Raw genomic sequence first — 20490 nt, forward strand, 5'->3', positions numbered from 1 at the left:
AAACGAAACCAAAAAAATAAGTTAAGGGACCAAATTGTAACGTTAATAATTTATGGGACCAAAATGTAACCAACAAATAACTTAAAAGACCAAATTGTAACGTTAATAATTTATGAAACCAAAATATAACCAACAAATAACTTAAGGGACCAAATCATTAATTAAGCCAAAAATCAACATGGAAGTTTGAAGTTTATTTTCACAAGAACAAGAAAGTCATCATATTTTGCCTCATGAATGACGCCTATAAATAAATGGATATGACCAAAGGTTACTCTTACCCTCTCTCTCTCTCTCTCTAGTCTACAACCTTTTCACGTGTCTCTCCTTTTCAAACTTCTGTTCTCTTCTGACCTTATTTCTTCACTCTGTTTGTTTCCTAGGAAAAGCAAAAAACCTCATTTGCAAACTTGTTTATAGTGGCGGTGGTTAATGTTTCTTTGCAGATTTGTCTTTACATAAAAGTCTAACATTGTTTCAAGTGTTGAAGCAAAAAAATGGAAGGAAGGAAACAATTTGGTTCTTCTTCTTCTGAAACTTCTTCTTTCACTTCTGAACTCTTTGGTTCCAATGACTTGCATAAATCCTCTTCTTCTGGAATTTTTGACTCTATTTTCTCTCCATCTTCTAAGGTTTTTTGTGTTTTCATTTTTTTGTGCTTGTTTTAGTTTGACTTTAAAACTATTAAGCACAAATACTCCTCGGATTAGGCGTGTCTCGGTGTCTGACATGTATCGTGTCTGACATCGACACGACATCGACACATATAATTACGCTAAATTATGTTATTTTCTCAAATTATTAGCTATGTCGGCGTGTAGTGTCCGTGTCGTATTCGGTGTCCGCGTTAGTATCCGTGCTTAATTCATAGCTTTGCAAACTCCAATTCAATGCATTTCTCAGTTGTTTGCATATTTCTACTATGTACTATTATTATTGTATAGTTTAATTATCATTCTGGTTTTGTATATGTATATGGATTTGTGTTGAAGTTGTTTTGAGATTTTTATGGTTTGGTGATGATTTAGGTATTTGGAAGAGAATCTCTGCGCTCAGCAATGAATGGAAAAACTGCCACTGAAGGATCAAACTCCAAAATCGGTACTCAAGGTTTATATACTCTGTTTTTATGCATCTCTACTTAAAGATATTTGCATGTTATAGCAGTTGTTTGTATTAATCCAAAATGAGGTTTTGATAAAATCGCGTGTTGTTAAATAACAGACGTAGCCGAATTTGAACAAATCGCTATTGTTCTGTGATATGCTAGTTAGTACAAATTGATGTCAAGTAGCAGCTATAGCACTATAGGGTAGCAGAATTTGAACAAACCACTATTTTCCGCGATTGACAGTACCGATAAAATCACATATAGTAGCACTAGCACCTTTCTTGTTGGCCTTATTTTCGTTGATCTTAATGTTTAGAGTGTTAGTGATTCAATTTTCACTAACTTATATTTATTTAATGATCAAATTCTATTATAGCTTTTGATTGATTTATACAGAAACAAGTAGTATAGTTTTTATAAGGGTTTATTAATGCTTTTTTTTTTCATTGTCTTGGGTTTGTTCTTAATGCAGATTACATCAGTAAGGGAAATGATTGTGAAACTCAGAACAAAACAAATAAGGATATGAGTTATATTTATCAAGAACAAAGAGTTCAACCATGTCACCTTAGCTCATCAATTTATTATGGTGGCCAAGACGTATACTCTCGTCCTCAGAGTGCACGAGATTCAGGATTGAACACTATGGTAATTGCATATATTAATATTATTTGTAATTATAATATATCAGAAGTTATTTAAACAACATAACCAACATTTAGCGCGGTGATTTCTACTATAATCTTTGCTAAATGTATACATTTTTTTAATGATAAAATGAGTTACTAGATGGTTATGATTAAACTAGTCCTATATAGACTTCAAGACAGAATATTAAGCCTAATGGCTAGGATGATTTCTGAATGGAGCAATGACACTTTTTGAATCGAAAAAATGGTACTTTCTCTATGGCTCGGAATGACTAACATGGTTTTTACTTTATCAGTACAAGAAAGATGGAGGAGAAGATGATTCAGAAAGTGCGTCAAGAGGAAACTGGTGGCAAGGTAAGACATATATTGTCTAATAAATTTGTGGTGTAAACATTGTATTCGGCTTCGATGGCATGAATTTCTCACCAATTTCCTATGCTGTAACTTGTCTATAAACAGGATCTCTCTATTATTAAAAGAGTACACTTGCCGAGGGAAATATGCTCCTCAAGGTATACGAGTTTCTTGATCCAAATGGTAACCAAAATATGTGATTAACTTTCATTCATTAAGTTCTTAAATTTATGATTCGGCCATGTGGATTTCACAAGGACTATGAAAGGTTTGAAATCAACTTGGCCAAATCAGTAATTCGGTATGTACATGTAATTTACCGATTTGGATTTCCTGATGCCACGAGACCATGCAATTGGGAAATTTACGCTGCGCGAATGTGCGATTACTTGACTACAGGGAATCCAAATCCATGATTAACATAATCTTGACCATGTTTTGAAACTGCTAGATAAGATGTGTTACTGATCTGTTGTATGCATATTTGCAGATAAATATGAAGATATTGTGACAGAGTTGTCCATCTTTAGTAACATGGAAGGAAACATTGTAATGCAGTGACAAAGTTATGAATGGCTAGTTGCTTTTTCCAGCCAAACGACAGAATCACAATATGAACCTATAGTTATAGTTATTATATACATATTTCATTCTATTTTCCTGTACAGAATAATGTACCTAGTCATGATATTGTATAAGTTGTATGGTATAGTATAGGAATATGTATTATCAGGTACTTTTATGTGGCTGATGCTAGCTTTTGCATTAATGGGTGATGCTCTATTTTTAGTGGTTTCCCCTATATTGTAATTTCTATTTTATATGTACTTTATGACCGTAATTTTATGAGTATATTTCCCTCTACTTTATTAGTATTTTGTACTTTAATAGTATTTTTTTCTCGATTTGTACTTTAATAGTATATGTATGAGGTTAGACATTATGATCTTTGAAACTAAGATAACCTTGTAATCATTTTGAAAATTTAAAACCATTGACTGAAATTGACATGTTAAAAAAGGTTAGTATACAAAAAAAAAAGGTTAAAATTAATTAATGACATATTAATCATTGCGTTTGCATTCAAGTGTGAATGGTAGCCTCAAATCAATTATGAAAGAGTTTTTTAATATTGAAATATGGAAAATGCTGTTTCTCGCGAAAAATTGTTTCAAGAAAGCTTCGCGACCATTGAATTTGGTAATTTTGTAACTGTAGCGTTATCACTTCTATTAACCCAATCACCCATGATTTCCGCAAATTTGAAATGTTAAAATTTTCAACCCCACAATTTGGATTTATTCCAGCCATTCCCAAGTTTTAATTGGTTGAGGATATTTCGTGAATCACTCGAAGATTTCTCTCGCTGTAAATAGCACTACTCATCGAAATATATATGCGAGGCGATTTATATATTCAACACCTTAAGATATTGGATAAAAATGTGGTGTCAAAGTCTTTTGGTCATCCTAATGATTTGGCTCGTTGTTGCTCTCGCCATTCCCAGTACAAGTGATATCAGAGGATCGATTCCTACAACTTTTTTAAAACTAGGAACCTTAGCATGGTTTAATGTACTTATGATTCTTGCAGGAAGCATCTTTTGGTGAATTTTCTCCTTTAATCACTAAAAAACCAGCTGAGAATCATATGTGAACAATGTGATATCCATGGGTTTTTGGACACACTTCTATTATCTAATTTATGCCATTCTATATATTCTTAAGTCATTTTTAGCTACACATTCAAGGGTTGTAGATGATACACTACTACTAAGAACAATAAAATATTCTTGAAGAGTGACAAAAGTCATATAGATTCATGAACCATCTTTATTACACTCAATGAAAGCCAAAAAGATTTCCACACAATGCTATAAGTTCAAAAACCCTTCAAAGATAGAGTGTGGTCCACTCTTTCTTATCCTATGAAGCATAATTATCTAGAAACATGTACAACACTATTAGTAGTAACAGTCTTGTCCACTCTTTCTTATCCTAGTTTTTAGAAAGACAGTTTCTTTGTCCATCTTATGAGGTTCTCACGCGCTTTATACAGTTTGGACTTTAAAATCTAAACTGTATAAAAACCTCATAAAACCTTCAAAAATATATCGAAATATTTCAGATTTTAGAATCTGAATAGGGCTTGCTAGAAATTCATAGGGAGTGAAAAGTAATGGTCTTCTAGAAATTGAGCATATGAAATTGATTTATGTATTATGTCTAAAACATGATCCATCTCATCGATATCCATATCCATCTATGGTGGGACAAATCCTGTAGCGGTTTCTGTGCTTGGTTGTTTAGATTTTCTACTTGTTTTTTTCTTGGTACAATGTTAAAATAAGTATAGTACTTGATACTTGATAGATATACAACTACTATTTGAGCATATGTACTATAAAACGTCTTGCTGACGCATGGGAACTCTAATATTCTTCTGTTTCAAGTAAAATTTTTGGAAAAAATGTATTTGACTTTGATCTATTTGTTTATGAATTCCTAGGTCCTCTCCTGGATGGTGCAATAGTCGTAGAGACCGTTAATTTTTTTTCTTCAAAATCTAACGATTTTTACGGCTGTTGCACCGTGAAATTGTAGGTGGATCAATTCACATGTCTTCATCATCTCTTGATTTCCTTTATCCTTTTACTCTTATCTTATATGCTGCAAAAGTAGGAGGGTGGAAGAAGATCCAAATACGCATAAAACAACTTTTTATAGACTATTGATATTTAATAGTAAAATACATGCTAGAATTTCTCTGTGTTGATTCCTCTTGATACTAATTTGCTAAGGAGTGTTTAAGGGAGTATAAAATGTCATTCTCCTTTGTTTGCATGGAGGGGAAGGGAAATATTATAGTTTTCGAGAAATTTGAGAGGGAAGAAAAAAATGATAGGTAATTGTTGCATTCTTTTTAAAATTGAGAAATTAATCTTGTTAGAATAGTAACATGGTACGGAAGATAAATGAAAGGCTTAAATATGTTTTTCGTCCCTGCAAATAGGGCTCGCTTAAAATTTCGTCCCTGCAATCGCTAATCCTTTTTTTTTGCCCCTGCAAAGTTTAATCAGTTAAAAATTCGTCCTTTGACCAAGTTAATGACTGCCACGTCATCAAATTACCAAAAATGGCATGGGAATTGACGAAAATACCCCTGGCTTATTTTTTTTTTCCTTCAAAAAAAAAATTTTTCCAAAATTTTGATAATTCTTTTTTAAATTAAAAAAATAATTAAAAGTCAAAAAAAAATTCGGAAAAAAAATGTTAAAATTAAAACTGAAAAATTTTCGGGAAAAAATCGGAAAAAAAATTCGGGAAAAAACTGATTTTTTTTTTAAGGAAAAAAAACAAAAAAAAATAAGCCAGGGGTATTTTCGTCAATTCCCATGCCATTTTTGGTAAATTGATGACGTGGCAGTCATTAACTTGGTCAAAGGACGAATTTTTAACTGATTAAACTTTGCAGGGGCAAAAAAAAGGATTAGCGATTGCAGGGACGAATTTTTAAGCGAACCCTATTTGCAGGGGCGAAAAACATATTTAAGCCTAAATGAAACGATAGAACACAAACAATGAAACATGGTATTTGGTAACGAAGTTAAGCCAAATATGCCTATATGTCTCCGACTATAGAATAGTTGTAGTTCTGTATTATTATCTCTAAATAAAAATAAAATTAATGTTTGCATCAGTACCACTCATATTTAAATACTACGATCCAAATTACAACAATATCTTTGAATTGTACTTGCACGTGCCTGGACCATACCTAGAAAATTTAAATTTTGTAAACTAAGTGGACTAAATTATCCTTATCCATTCTATATTAAATTTTAAAATTGTCCCTGCAAATGCTATTTTTATGACAACTCTATCCTTCTCCAAAGGCCATTATATCATAAACTTCTATTACCTTTTCTCTTCACATAAGCCAAACCCTATAACTCAATTTTTGATCAATAATGATTGATTTTCTATATTCATATCCTTAGCTTTTATCTTTCACACCAAACAGGCATGAAACATTTTTGTTAAAGATGTCATTGCCGGTGGCTAAGCCCAAAATTAAACCTCAGTGGACCATGAAAAGACCTCAACTACCGTTGATTGAGCGAGCAGCAGTTAACTATCGTTCACTCACAAAACGGTTAGTTAAGTGTCCTTTGACACTTTTTCGATCGGTCCAATCACTTTTTAATTAAATCAGTTTAATTAATTGATTTAAAAAGTCCCCAGAATGATATTTAACTACCGTTAAGGTTATTTTCGGCACTTGTTGCATGCTAAACATCGGTTGGGGCATAATAATTTGCTGATTTTGTCCGGCATCATGCTATGTTATTTAGTAAAAAAAAACAAACTCTCATTCTACCACTCTTTGTCCAATTTTCATCTCTCATTAGCCTAGCTAGCTAGTAGCAATATGTATCTACACTTTCGGGCACACATCACACTCGCCTATTATCATGAAAAAATACCTCAGTAATTAACCAATCATATGGTCATAGAGTAATGGTTTGTTTGTGTTATTTTAAAACAAGTAATTGAGTGTGTAATCTCTGATGAACTTATTTTAAAGCATCCATTACAAGTCCTCGTGAGCTTAGCTCAATTGATATGAACAATGCATAATATATATAAGGTTTGGGGTTCACCCCGGCCACCACAAAAAAAGCATCCATTATAAAATTTTAGTACGAACATAACATAAAACACTTGTTTTATTCAGGGTTTACACCAATGAGCTGCTAGCTTATCCACACTATAAACAAACAAGAAAGTTACAATACAACACAACTAAGTTGTGGTTTACATCAATGCATATCCCATTATCTTTGTTTTCATCAACAACCTCAAGTCCCTCAACTCTTTCAAGGAAGAGTATAAGCTGCAAAGTTCATGATTTTACAAGAGGAATTAGCATATTTGATCAATAAAAAAAAATGACAAAAAACAAAACATTAGCAACATGCTATTTGACATGTTTATTTGGCACACAAACAAAATTGTTTCTAGTTCCATAAAAGAGAATATATTTCAGAAAATAAATATTGTTACGGTTAATGAAATTATATATTTCTTTTCCTGTTACTCTTAACTATTTATTATCTCATTTTACCGTAACTATTTATTATCTCATTTTACCGTATTATTGATAAAACAATGATTAATGAGTGAATCATCAATTTCTTCATTGAATTTGTACGAATTGGTCAAATTCGTCCCCCAATTATGCAAAATATCAAATTAGTCCCTGAATTTGTCAGACGTCCATCAAAATGGTCTCTCTGTCCAAATGCTCTATTATTGTTGCTGATCTGTCGCCCTGCATGTTGTGTTGTCTTGTACACATGTCAACATGGAAGCCACGTGTACAAGGATCAATTTGATGGAAATGAAAAAAAATTCAGTTTCAACTTTTCAATTTAATTTTTTTTTTCTGTTTATCATTTCGTTTTCAACTTTAAACTTCATTTGATGCTTGCTTTGTTGTTTGTTTGTGAGTGTTGTGTTTTTGAGACAGTTGTTTAGATTATTCATTTTAGGTTTTTCAATTTAAGACTTAAAAATTTGATTTTTTTCTGGTTGGTTACTAAAATTGATGAACACTAACTTAGTAATGAAGGAAATTATTGGTTGATTAAAACAATTTCTAAAAAGAGTTTGCATTTTAGGGTTTGCATTTTGATGTTGTTTTGTTTGTGATTAAGACTAATGTTGCCAAAATCCGTAGGGACTGATTTGATTGAAAAATGTAATTGCAGGGTGTTACTACAAGAAGGTATGACATTAGAGGACCAATTATTTCAAATGAGAGGCCTAAGCAAACACTAGTGAGGAGTCCTGCACCAGCACATCCAACTGCTCCTGGCGTTGTTAGAGTACCATATCCACGTTATGGTCCATCCAGTTCGATTTGATAGTTGGTCAAATAATTATGGTTTGAAGATTTTTGAATTGGGGAAGAACGTTACTACTAATTATTGGAAGAAATTTTGGGGATTTTGTAGTGTAGATTACAGATTGTAAAATTAGAGTTCTAATTTATTATATTTGGGGAAGAAATAACCGTTGGAAATTTTATATATTTGGGGAAGAAAGAGCAAAGCATTTTTTGCAAATCAATCAATTTGGTCCTTGGAAATTTTGGTCACTATCGGCCAAATTAGTCCCTGCTTGTGTGACATCTGACATGGAGACCCATGTGAGAGGTTAACGGCCACGTCAGCACCGTTAACACCCAAATTGGACGGAGGGACTAAATTGATTGACATATGCCAAATTCAGGGACTAATTTGATATTTTGCATATTTGGGGGGCAATTTTGGCCGATCCTTACAAATTCAAGGACGAAGTTGATGATTCACTCAATAATTAATAGGGTTTTTCTAACCTGTGCAAGATAAGGGGTAATTAATGCACCCATTTCTATAAGTTTTTCCAAATCTTATTAATGACTCCATCCATTTTCTTGAAAATTGATTTTTTTTCCTTCTCTCCTCTATTATTATTTTTCACGTTTTATACTGGTTCCTTTTTTTCACGTTTTATTTTTTCCTTCTCTCCTCTATTTACACACTTAAGGCTCTTTTTCTTTGAAACAGTTTTTTTTCCACATAAAACTCACTCCCATAACACATGCTCCATGCAAAAACATCAGTATTCCAATGTAAAAATGTATGAACAGACAGATATCAAGTACTTAAATGCAAAATGACGGTGTTCAAATTGATAGCAATATAACCAAATTCAAAGTTGAAGAAGAAAGTGGCAGTGGAGAGAAGAAACAAAAATAAAACGTGAAAAGGAGAGACGGAGCCGGTATACTAAAACGTGAAAAATAATAAGAGAGGAGAGAAGGAAAAAAAATCAATTTTCAAGAAAGTGGGGTTATTAATAAGATTTGGAGAAACTTATAAAAGTGGGTTCATTAATTACCCCTTATCCTGCGCAAGATTGCACATGTTAGAAAAACGCTAATTAATATCATGTTAAACTTTAAAAACAACAAGTAAATACGAACAAATTTGTTCTTCAAAAACGACAGCTTGAAAAGAAACAGAGGGAGTCGTTAGTTACTTACGTCCGCACTTGTAACCGACAGGACGATCAGCAAGGTTGCAACGTTTAGGGATAGTAACAACAATTTGAGGGTTAGCACCAGACATTTTAGCAACGTTTGAAAGCATAACAGCACGAAGACAACTTGGATTCTGACCAAGTTTCTTAACATGAGCACAACAACTTTGTGACACACTAGCATTTTCATCTTTTGCTGCACTTGCACAAGGAAGTAGCTTAAAAGCTTCATTATCAGGTGTAGTACCTCTTCCACATTCACCAGCACTTTCAACTCTATGAATTCCTGCAACAAAGACTACAAAACAAACAAGGCACAACAATTTCATAGCACCCTCCATTTTTCTTACTTAATATATGTCTAATATCTCTTTGTGAAAATAATTAATTCTATGCAACAATGCAATGCATTTGATGGGATTTTATAGTACTAGAAATATGGTTGGTCTAGTCATCCACCTTAGATTAATGGATCTTGCACCAGTACTAATTGGTCAGTTTTTGCTATATCTTATTGCACCACTTAGTAATAAAAAGTTTGTGTATTATCAGTCTTCTCTTAAGTTGATGAACTGAAATAATGTACTATATGAGTGTCATTCCCTCTAGTTTTTACTTTGTCCATTATTATTTTTGGTTAAATAAACATATTGGTGTAAAGTGAGCAACCACTTTGCTCCGGCACATTCGTCCGCGGAACTTTTTCTCAAAGGTTTTAACGTTGCTTCATTTTCGAGTCATGTTTTAAAAACTTTGTATTAATTATGCATGTTGGGTACAGTTAAGAGGTAATCTTATAAATTGGTTCGAATTATTCGAACATAATAAGTTATTGCTGTTGGACTATAGTCGGAGTTGTAGGCACAATCCATTAAACTTCTTGATCAAATATCGTGTATTCTCTATTTGAACACGACTCGAAAATGAACCATAATTGATAAAAAAAGTATTGCAGTTGGTGATTTTTTTTTTAAAACTAGGAACCTTAGCATCGTTTATGTACTTATGATTCTTGCAGGAAGCATCTTTTGGTGAAATTTCTCCTTTAAAATTCACTAAAAAACCAGCTGAGAATCATATGTGAACAATGTGATATCCATGTATTTTTGGTTTTTTGACACACTTAAATTATCTAGTTTATGCCATCGCTATATATTCTTAAGTCCTTTTTAGCTACACATTCATGGCTAGTAGATGATGTAGTACTACTAAGAATAATAAAATATGCTTAGAGTGTCAAAAGTTATGGATTCATGAACCATCTTTATTAGACTTCATGAAAGCAAACAAATTTCCACACAATGCTACAAGTTAAAAAAACTCTTGAAAGGTGGAGTGTGGTCCACGACCTATGAAGCATAATTATCTAGAAACATGTACAAAACAGTTGATTAACTAACAGGCTTGTCCACTCAATTTCTTATCCTAAGTTTCTAGAATTCAAGCCTATGTTTATTTATTTACTATGTCCAAAACTTGATCGATCTCATCCATATCCATATCCATATCCATCAATGGTGGGACAATTTCTGTTGCGGTTGCTGTGCTTGTTGGTTGCTAAGATTTCTCTGCTTGTTTTTTTTTTTCTTGGTACAATGTTAAAATATTTATTGAAGTATATAGTACTTAGTACTTGGTAGAGATACAAGTACTCTATATAGTGGAGCAAATCATGAGTGTTGTAAATCTTCATGTACTCAGTTCATTTTTTATAGATTAAAAATAAAGTTTATGAAAAAAGATTTGACTTTTGTGGACTTAAGCCAAATAAGGGGTGATAATTTAATTTTTTTCTCTCTCTATTACAATTATTTTCCTCTCCTTTCCCTTTCTCTTTCACACCAAACATACCTTAATGTCGTTCTCTTTCAATCATGTTATTGGTGCGAAGTATCTATCAATTTTGTTGATGGCTAATCTACGCCAAAAAATCTGATTGATCATCTTTAATGGGATATCTTCTCCTAACCATTTATTTTTCTATCCACAAAACTTGAACCCAATGTTTTATCTTGGTTTTCGGGTGTCAAACATTGATTACGTTTGAACCTTTTCAACCGGTGATATCTTATTTTTTTCTTGGGAAGGGAAAAAGTAAGCAAAACCCTTGAGAATCGAGGTCCGGGAGTTGTTTTCGCTACGGGAAGGTGTTAGGCACCCATAACGACTATAGTATCCTATAGGAACCGTCTTTAATTTCTACGCGCGCGCTTTATTTTTAAATGCTATTTTAAAGGTGTTTATTAAACCTAAGAATTTTCTAAGTGAAGAATTGGAGGGAGAAGAATGTGTTTGAATTTTTATTTTAGTTGAATTGAAGGAATTTTGTTCCTTGCCTACGTACCCGTTTAAGGGATCAAATCCACCGTAGTTCTCTTCCAAAAATGTTTTTGTTTTCGTTGGTTGATTTTAAGTTTGAAAATTGGAATTTTTAAGAAATGGAGATTGAGAGGCCTTAAAGGCATGAGAATATGAAAAGAGTGAGGTGGAATTAGTCATTTGCAAAAAGGGTCTAAGTATGATTATTTTTCATTGAAATTTGATTAAGAAAATAAAAGGGAAAATTGCAATGGGATTTTGATCCCAAGGTTTATTAAGAAAGAAATTTGAGTGAAGTTTGTTCAAGTTTTTTGGAAAATGATTTTTTCTAAGTATGAATCCTAGGCATTCATCTAAACATACAATCCTAAACATACATCTAAACATGCATATTCTAACTATATATCTAAAGTGAAGTGTGTGCATGTGTCGGTGCTTGTGTCGGTGTACATCATTAGAGTCCATTGTCCTTATTACATCATACCCTAGATACATTCTATGGCCTCTTTGCCAAGAAATTTAAATTGCATGAAAGTAAAATATTACAAGAACTCCTAAATTTTTACATTCTAATTTTTGCATGAAATTGAAACTTAAAATGCAAGAAATAAGGTGGAGAGGAAGATGAAGTGTGAATGCTTATGATGAATATGAGACATGAAATGGAATGGTTAGTAACACATGGCAATATCAAAAGAAATAAAGCAAGAGAAACATTATAACATAAAGGATAGAAAACCAATCACAATAAAGGCAAAATGAATGCAAACATGACTAAAATTTGTCCGTAGAATGCAAGAGCCATATGACCTAAAATCCTCAAATTCCAATACATTTTTAAAGGTTTAGAATCAAATCTTGGAATGGGAATTAAGGCAATATGGACAATCTTGACATTTTGGAAACAAACTTAAGCATATTTGCATTAATTATTTACACAAGTAACTTGTAAACTAAGCAACCTATCAAGATTCACACTAATGCAGCAATATCAAACACAGACAGTGGCTAAGACCCCATGAAATCAAGTGATATAGGTCGCAAATATTCATCAAGCAATTGAGATTAAAATCAAGCAAATTTTCATTCATTTTTAGCACAAAATATCACAAAAATAGTAAGAAAATTAGCCACATTATTTTTTTACCAATTTATTATGTAAAATTAACACTAAAAGGTCACAAAATTATCAAGAAGCACTCATGAATTTTTTAGGAATTTTTTAAAGGTTTTTTTGATCACAAGAACATGTAAAATTTTCACAAGTTTTAACAAATGTAGTAAACAATTGAAAAAAATGCTACTTATTTTTTATCCAAATTCAACACATAACAGCATCACAAGAAAGTCAAGAAACTAGTCAAAAACACATGAAAAATTAATTGGAATTTTTTAACAAAGTTTTTGAGCATGAAGGTGTGCAAATAGCAAGAAGTAGTGACAAAAATAGCAAAAAACAGGGGAAATTCGCAGGAAAACCAAGCCCAAACCCAAGCCCAAGGAGGAAATGGATCCTGGATCCTTCAGGAATCAAAGAAGGCCGTTGGATTGATCCAACTGGATCAACCCCTAGATCTAATGGCCAGGACGTAAAGCCAGTGAACCAAGACTGAACCAGACCGGTTCAGTCACCTATACAAAGGCTGGTGGACCGGTCCAATTCATTATCACCATTCGTTTCTCTCTCTTCTCTCAGGTTTCTCTCGTTCTCTCTTCTTCTCACCCTAACCCTAACGGCGCCGTTCATGGTTTTCACACATCAAACATGATTTTTGGACTATAAACTATGAATCAACACTCAAATTAACACTGAATGAACATGAATCACTTCGATCTTGCTATCTTTCCGAAGAAAGTGGTTCTAACCGTTCGATCTTGACATTTTTGAAGAGAAAGAGTTCGAAACGTTTCGATCTATGTGTTTTTTGAAGAAGGATGCTCAAAACGTTTCGATGTACATGTTTTACACAGGTTTGATTTTGGATCTTTACGGTTTTTTAGGGTTTCAACTTTCTTTTCGAATTTTTCTGAAGCAAAACCCTAATTCGAACTACTTTCTTCACTGATTATGGATTTGAACCTCAATTGATGAAATAAACGGTGAATTCTTGGACGATTCACATTTCTAGGGTTTCGTTCGAATTTCTTCGAATCTTTTTCAAATCATTCTTCGATTCACCGTTTATTCTTGATTTCAAACCTTCGATGATGATTATAAGCAAAAAACGAGAAGATTTTTCTTGAATATACCTGGATTTTTGAGGTTCGAACGAAGGATCCTTGAACAAGCTTCGGCTTCTTCTGGTGAGCTTCGAGACCGAAAATAAATCGGTGTTTTGATCTTCTTCTTCTTCGAACTGTGATCTGGCTTCAATTCCTCTTCTTTTCACTCTCTTCTTCGAACTGTGATCGCACAATTTCTTTGAAATTGTGCTTGAATTGCAGTTTTTCAATTCGATGATGAAGTTTCGAATGTGAATCTCTGAGAATTGCAGTGAATTCACTTCAATTCGATTCAATCCTTTGTTCTGGAATTCTAGAGTTCTTCATTGTGTTCTTCGTGTTTTTGAGAAACGGTTATGATTTTGATCTGTTTGGGAGAAGAGAGAGAAATGAGAAAGTGTTTTTGCTGATTTGGCACGTTGTGTATGGATTCTGATACTGCATTGATGAATTGGCTCCTTTTATAGGCTGCCAAGTGGCCTTGGTGGCCAATGAAAGCTTGCCACATGTTCTGGACTTGTAACTAATTCGAAGCTGGACTGAAAATTTGCCTGAGGACCTTTGTGCAATTTCTGGACTTTGAGGGACTAACCTGCAAAATTGTTAAGATTCTGGACTAAAGTGTAATTGACCAAAAGATTTAAAAAGTTTGACTTTAAAAAAAACGAATAAAGAAAAGGACCCAAAAGAAAATAAAGTGACTTAAGGGATGAAAATGCAATTTTTGGAATTTTGATGATTTAAAAGAAAATAGCAATAAAAAATAAAATTGGATTAAAAAAATGATAAATTTGACCAAACGTAAAGTGAAACGATTAAAATTTGACAAAACGGACTAAAACGAACCAATGGCTTAAATGAGGTACTTTAAAGTAACCTCTCTCTGCCAAAATTTCGTGTGAAATGACCAAAATGCCCCTGGGGCTATAACGACTGAAAATGACTCAGATGCAAATTTTAAAATGGATTTTTAACAAGGGATTAAAGCAAAACTCATACAAGCAAAGTTAAAAGACTCAGAGACAAATTTAAGAGTTTAAACAGAGTCTTGACACATGAAAAGACCAAAATGCCCCCAGGGGCAAAATTGACTCAAAATGACTAAAATGCAGTTTTTGAAATGGACTTTGACATAGAATGAAACAGAGGCTTATTCAAACTCCTTGAAAGGACTCAAACAAAATTTTAGAAGACTGGAAGAAATTTTGACATAGGAAATGACTGAAATACCCTTCCATGTGAATTTTGCAAATAAAATTGAAATAAAATGCAGGGAAAGATGCAATTGATCAGAGACAGTTCAAATGACATGTAATGCAAAAAAGAATTGAATCAGTATTTTTAGGTCCAAAATTAGGGTATAACACCCAAGACTTCGCTTAAGAGATCCGAGTCCAATTTCACTTAAACAATGTAATGTTTGTATTTTTGAACATCAATTTGTAATAGATGGATAACTTGAAATTATTATTATTATTATCCACCATTATTTTTTTTTTAGGGATTTAGTTTCTTATTTATAATAATAGATAAGTTTCCCCTTCAAAAAATATAATAGAGAAGTTTTGGCGAGTTAAATCCAAGAACATCACCCTCGCCAGAAAAATTTAAAATCCAAAAAACGCTTACAAAACTACTTACTACTATCGAGTTAAGATCTTCTCCATTTATGTTCCTTTCATAGGGCTGGCAATGAACCAAACCAACTCGATTAAAGTTTATAATTCGATTCGATAATTGATTCGTCGAACTTGGTTCATAAACCAAATGACTTGAGCTGAAAATTAAGTTCGTCAACTAATTGAGCTGAACTTGAGCAATATGTAGTTCGACTCGTTTGGTTCACGAGATGACCCGATCATATATATATATATATATATCACTTAAAAAATATTTTTAAATTTATATATAATTGATTATATATAATACTTTAAAAATTAAGACAAACACTTAGCAATAATAGGATAAAAATGAGCTACATTAAAATTGATAGACAACGCCATGCACAATGTTGTTGTAGTTTTTAAGGATTTCAAAAATGAAATAGTACCGCATGAGAACATGGGTGAAATATGGAAGATACCATTATCTATAATAAGTGAAACATATGACACAAGAAGGAAAAACTGTATTTGGCAGTTGCATACTGGTGTTAATTACTATGTGTAAATAATAACCTGATCTTGCCCATTAAAAATGGGTATAAATTCCAATATATTTATGGGTCAAAAATTTAAATTCTTTGACTTTTGAGTTTTGTGGTTCAAGTGGTTTTACTCATTTTCATACCTAAAGTTACGTGCTTTGAACAAACAAATTGAACCTAATGAACCGAACCAAACTGTTCGTGAACTTTAAACGAGCCGAACTTGAGCTGGAAAAAAAGTCCGTGTCAAACTCGAACTGAGGTTCGAACCGAGCAAATTCTTAAAGAGTCGAGTTGAGTTCAGACATGTTCGATTCGACTCGACTCATTTCCAGCCATATCTCCATTTCTTCTATTTGGAGAGATGAAGACACAAAAAAGTTAGAAAAAAGTATAAAATAATTATTGATGATGGGACCCACTTAACAGTATGACCCACCATCTATTTTTTATGTTTATCTCTCTCCAAATCGCATCCTCCATCTATTTTACCAAATGGAGAAGATCCTTTCTTGCTATTATCCAAATGGACAAGTCATCACATCAGCAACGAGATTCGAAATCAGATTTTTGTGAGATCCAAATTAAATCCATACCAACTATATTAAATAGTAACCCAACCAAATATAATGTAAAAGCATCCACTAAAAAGTTTTGGAAGGCACATAAAATAAAACACTGAAAATGAAACTGTTTTATTCAGGGTGTTCACAAAGGAGCTGCTAGTTCTTATCCACACTATAAACAGTAAAGTTACAATACAACACAACGAAGCTGTGGTGACCATAATAGCAGCTAACAGCAACAATGCATATCCCTCTTATCTTTGTTTTCAGCAACAACCTCAACTCTTTCAAGGAAGAGTGTAAGCTGCAATATTAAGAGATTGTGAAAAGAATTAGTTAGCATATTGATCTACCAAGAAAAAAGATAAATAATTAAAACATATATTAGCAGCATACTTATTTTGACATTTTTTTAGGCATAAGTATGTTTTTAGTTCTATAAAAAGAAAGTAGATTTTAGCAATTTTTTTTTTTTTACTTTTGATAGAATATTTATCTATTTTCTATAATACTCTTAACTATTTATAGTTTTATTTCACTTATTTCTCTAACATTGAGCTTTGAAAACAACAAATAAATACGAACAATTTTTTTACAAAAACGAAAGAGTAGTTATTAACTTACGTCCACACTTGTAACCGACAGGGCGATCAGCAAGGTTGCAACGCTTAGGGATAGTAACAGCAATTTGAGGGTTAGCACCAGACATTTTAGCAACGTTTGAAAGCATAACAGCACAAAGACAACTTGGATTCTGACCGAGTTTCTTAACCTGAGCACAACAATTTTGTGACACACTAGCATTTTCATCTTTTGCTGCACTTGCACAAGGAAGTAGCTTAAAAGCTTCATTGTCTGGTGTAGTACCCCTTCCACATTCACCAGCACTTTCAACTCTATGAATTCCTACAACAAGAACTGCAATACCAACGAAGCACAACAGTTTCACAAGACCCTCCATTTTTTTCTTCTTAATATATATTTTTAGTGAAATTAATTAGTTCTATGCAACAATCCCATGCATTAGGTGGGATTTTATAGTACTAAAAATGTGGTTGGTCTAGTCATCCACTTAGATTAATGGAGCTTGCACTAGTGCTAATTGGTGAGGTTTTACTATATCTTATTGCACCAATTAGTAATAAAAGACACAAATTTGTTAAGTATGTTGTCCAATATCAAGCTAGGTGAGAATAGTGTTTATTTTCATAGTTGTAGGTGTAGCCATCTTATCTTTTGCAGTATGTAATGCTGACACCTCGTTTTCAAACTAATGATTAATTGACCTTTTTTGAAAGCTTAGGAACAACTTTTAAGCCAACTACCACATAACACTAGCTCACACACACTTAGCTCAATGGGGTGGCACTTGGATGACATTGTGGTTGGTGACGTTGAGTGCTTATGTAGACTCTATTTTGGCCCTATTTTGATTGTAATTTATTTGTTCAATTATCATCAACTTAATGATTCTATTTAACTTGTGAATTGGATAGCTCGCCCGACCCTCGTGCTTGGGGGATTGTAGACTGAATGTGACTTGGCCTATATGCCCATCGCTCCTTATGCCTGGTTGAAGAGAGACGAAGCGCAAGATCCGAATGCCTAGATCGCGTAGCTTGGAGGTTAATCATCTAACTGACTAGGGCAAAGATTGGGGAACTAGGGAGCGCTTGAATATCTGGCCACAACTATAAACTTGATACTTGAGGGACATATAGTCGCCCCAAATCAGTAGAAAAGGTTGAAAAATCCTAGGAAACAAACCCCAATAGTTCTATATAAAAGGAGGTATCTAGCCAAACCCTATTCATTCACTTTCTACCTTCTAAATACTCAGATGGCCTAGCAATGACTCTTTGCCTACTAGGTCTAGCCTAAAATTTGTTAGAACCTCTGTCGGGGGTCTGGTACAATAACTTGACCAAGAAGATGATGATGAGTGCACATAAATTTCGAAGTTTGTGTGTGACATACTAATCTTTAGGTTCGATTCACCCCTACCAATTAAGCCAATCAGATGCAAAAGGGAATACTGGTGTATCCTCTTAAGGATAGTATTGAATCCTTAACGTGACTTTCACATTCACACCAAACGTATCGATCAATGATTTAATATTATTTTTGGCAGAATTCTAACTCACAAGAATGAGATTTTTGTGTCTCTTTTTTTTGGATGATTGTCTGCCTCTAAAGTTATATAGAGAAGCTTATGTCTTTTGGTTAAAAGAAACAACTATTCGAAAGAGTTTCTTTATGAATAGACACAATTGTTACATTGCTTCAATAATCAAGCATTACATCCTTTCACTGAAAGGTCTCCATTCAACCAATGCAGCTTTCCAAATTTATATTTTGGAAATTTCTCTCATAATCCCCCACCATTTTCAAAATATATCTAAATCCATTATTCCAAAAATCTCATGGTTTCAGATAAAGGTATCTCACGATTTGAACATTTACTTAGTGAGTAAGTTTTCACTCATCCCCAAATAGAATAGTATGCAAGCTTTGAACCAACTATTCATTAGAACAAATGTGTATAACTCACACATGAAATCTTGGTACCATTGATCGAATTGTAGAAATGACATGTTTGTTAAGGTCTTGTGTTGTTTATCTTTTCATGAGAATTTAAGAGTTGAACTCGACTAAGCGATTCATTCTCATATAGGTAGACTATATCAGAAATGCCTCATAGTATGCATTCCGACAAATATATGTGTCCATTAAGAGAGAGAGAGAAAAAAAAAACTCATCCTATCCCTTTTCTTCTTATGATCCAAGTACTTTTATCTCATTGGGATGTATCTATCGTCTACTTTTAATGTTTTCGGAAAAGTGACAAACACACTCTTGGAAGCACAAACCCATCTTGGCTTTTGGTCTCATAATTTTGATAACTATTATGGTATGAAAGTTGCAAACCACTTTGACTCTTTGAAAGATAAGAAACAGAGATATTAAAGTGATAAATGTGATATGTTGATGACATAATTAGAAGAAAGAGATAAAGAAAAAAAATGAGGTGTTAAATGAAGGTTAAGATATTTGGCATGTTTAAATATCATTACTTTTAAAAAAGATTAGTGTGATTGATGATTTAAGAATTAATTTATTAGTATTAATTGTGAACGATAGTCACACATCGATTTTGAGTAAATTCAGTATATGATATTATATAAGAGTATTTTCTCAAAATCCTATACTGAATTTACTCAAATTCAGCTGGTTTGGTGAATTTTCTCTTTGAAAATTGACTAACCAAACCAGCTGAGAATCATTGGTGAACAATGTGATTACCATGTGTTTTTGTTTATAGAGACACTCTTAAATTACATCTAGTTTATGCCATCACTATATATTCATTGGTCATTGTTAGCTACACTTTCACGGGTTGTAGATGATGCAGTACTAAGAATAATTCAATATTCTTAGAGTGTCAAAAGTTATAGATTCACGAACCATCCTTATTACACTCCATGAAAGCCAACAAATTTCCACACAATGTTAAACGTTAAAAAAGCCCTTCAAAAATAAAGTGTGGTCCACACCCTATGAAGCATAATTATCTAGAAACATGTACAACACAGTTGGTTAATTAACGTATTTGTCCACTCTATTTCTTATCTTAGTTTTCTAGAAATTCAGCCTATGTTTATTTATGTACTATGTCCAAAATACCCATCTCATCTATATCCTTATCCATCAATGGCATGATAAGTCCTATAACGGTTGCTTGGTTGTTAAGATTTTCTTCTTGTTTTTTTCCTTGGTGCAATGTTACAATACTTTAGTGCAGTGTTACCTCCGTTCCTAAATACTATAATAAAAAAAATTATCCTTTTTTAAAAGACTCTTTGATACTTTTAAGTACATTAATTAATTCTTTATCAACATACTCTGGTTTATTTTATATCTTTTTCTTCAATCGACATTAAATACTATGTTGAAAACATAGACTAACTCTCTTAAAGGATAAAATTAAACAATAGTAATTACAAACAAATTTATTACCACTTTCAATTTT

At 32.8% G+C, this 20490-nt stretch overlaps 3 protein-coding genes across 5 annotated transcripts; 1 reads left to right on the plus strand and 2 right to left on the minus strand.

Annotated features, from left to right (window-relative positions):
* Positions 1 to 279: 279 nt before the first annotated feature.
* On the plus strand, positions 280 to 2982 carry SIS (E3 ubiquitin-protein ligase RLIM-like protein). Of its 3 annotated transcripts, none has more exons than XR_015020298.1 (6): positions 280 to 632; positions 1029 to 1110; positions 1584 to 1759; positions 2058 to 2118; positions 2224 to 2301; positions 2609 to 2982. XR_015020298.1 is itself a non-coding variant. In XM_085729618.1 (6 exons), exons 1-5 carry the CDS (start codon positions 498 to 500, stop codon positions 2238 to 2240), a joined length of 471 nt encoding a protein of 156 aa, XP_085585744.1. In that variant the 5' UTR covers positions 280 to 497; the 3' UTR covers positions 2241 to 2276; positions 2609 to 2982. The 3 variants fall into 3 exon arrangements, 2 of the variants coding, with proteins under 2 accessions (XP_085585744.1, XP_085585745.1); XM_085729618.1 differs by having other exon boundaries at positions 2224 to 2276; XM_085729619.1 differs by having other exon boundaries at positions 1029 to 1101; positions 2224 to 2276.
* Positions 2983 to 6815: 3833 nt separating this feature from the next.
* On the minus strand, positions 6816 to 9958 carry LOC146907731 (uncharacterized). The gene is made up of 2 exons (XM_085729621.1): positions 9211 to 9958; positions 6816 to 7014 (listed from the first exon to the last, which is right to left on the minus strand). Exons 1-2 carry the CDS (start codon positions 9545 to 9547, stop codon positions 6998 to 7000), a joined length of 354 nt encoding a protein of 117 aa, XP_085585747.1. The 5' UTR covers positions 9548 to 9958; the 3' UTR covers positions 6816 to 6997.
* A 6607-nt stretch (positions 9959 to 16565) lies between these two features.
* Positions 16566 to 17469, minus strand: LOC146907732 (uncharacterized). The gene is made up of 2 exons (XM_085729620.1): positions 17085 to 17469; positions 16566 to 16764 (listed from the first exon to the last, which is right to left on the minus strand). The coding sequence occupies exons 1-2, from the start codon at positions 17419 to 17421 to the stop codon at positions 16748 to 16750; spliced, it is 354 nt and encodes a 117-aa protein (XP_085585746.1). The 5' UTR covers positions 17422 to 17469; the 3' UTR covers positions 16566 to 16747.
* Between the last annotated feature and the right edge of the window lie 3021 nt (positions 17470 to 20490).

The sequence above is a fragment of the Medicago sativa genome, chromosome 7 (assembly GCF_051527215.1).
Source record: "Medicago sativa cultivar Bolivia chromosome 7, Bolivia_mono, whole genome shotgun sequence".
In the NCBI taxonomy this organism is placed as follows: domain Eukaryota; kingdom Viridiplantae; phylum Streptophyta; class Magnoliopsida; order Fabales; family Fabaceae; genus Medicago; species Medicago sativa.

Excerpts from the sequence above, each read along its gene's own strand:
- SIS (XM_085729618.1), top strand. The coding sequence starts at position 498 with ATGGAAGGAAGGAAACAATTTGGTTCTTCTTCTTCTGAAACTTCTTCT. Across the intron at positions 1,111-1,583 it reads CTCCAAAATCGGTACTCAAG|ATTACATCAGTAAGGGAAAT; the intron begins GTTTATATACTC and ends TTCTTAATGCAG. Across the intron at positions 1,760-2,057 it reads ATTCAGGATTGAACACTATG|TACAAGAAAGATGGAGGAGA; the intron begins GTAATTGCATAT and ends TTACTTTATCAG.
- LOC146907731 (XM_085729621.1), bottom strand. The coding sequence starts at position 9,547 with ATGGAGGGTGCTATGAAATTGTTGTGCCTTGTTTGTTTTGTAGTCTTT.
- LOC146907732 (XM_085729620.1), bottom strand. The coding sequence starts at position 17,421 with ATGGAGGGTCTTGTGAAACTGTTGTGCTTCGTTGGTATTGCAGTTCTT.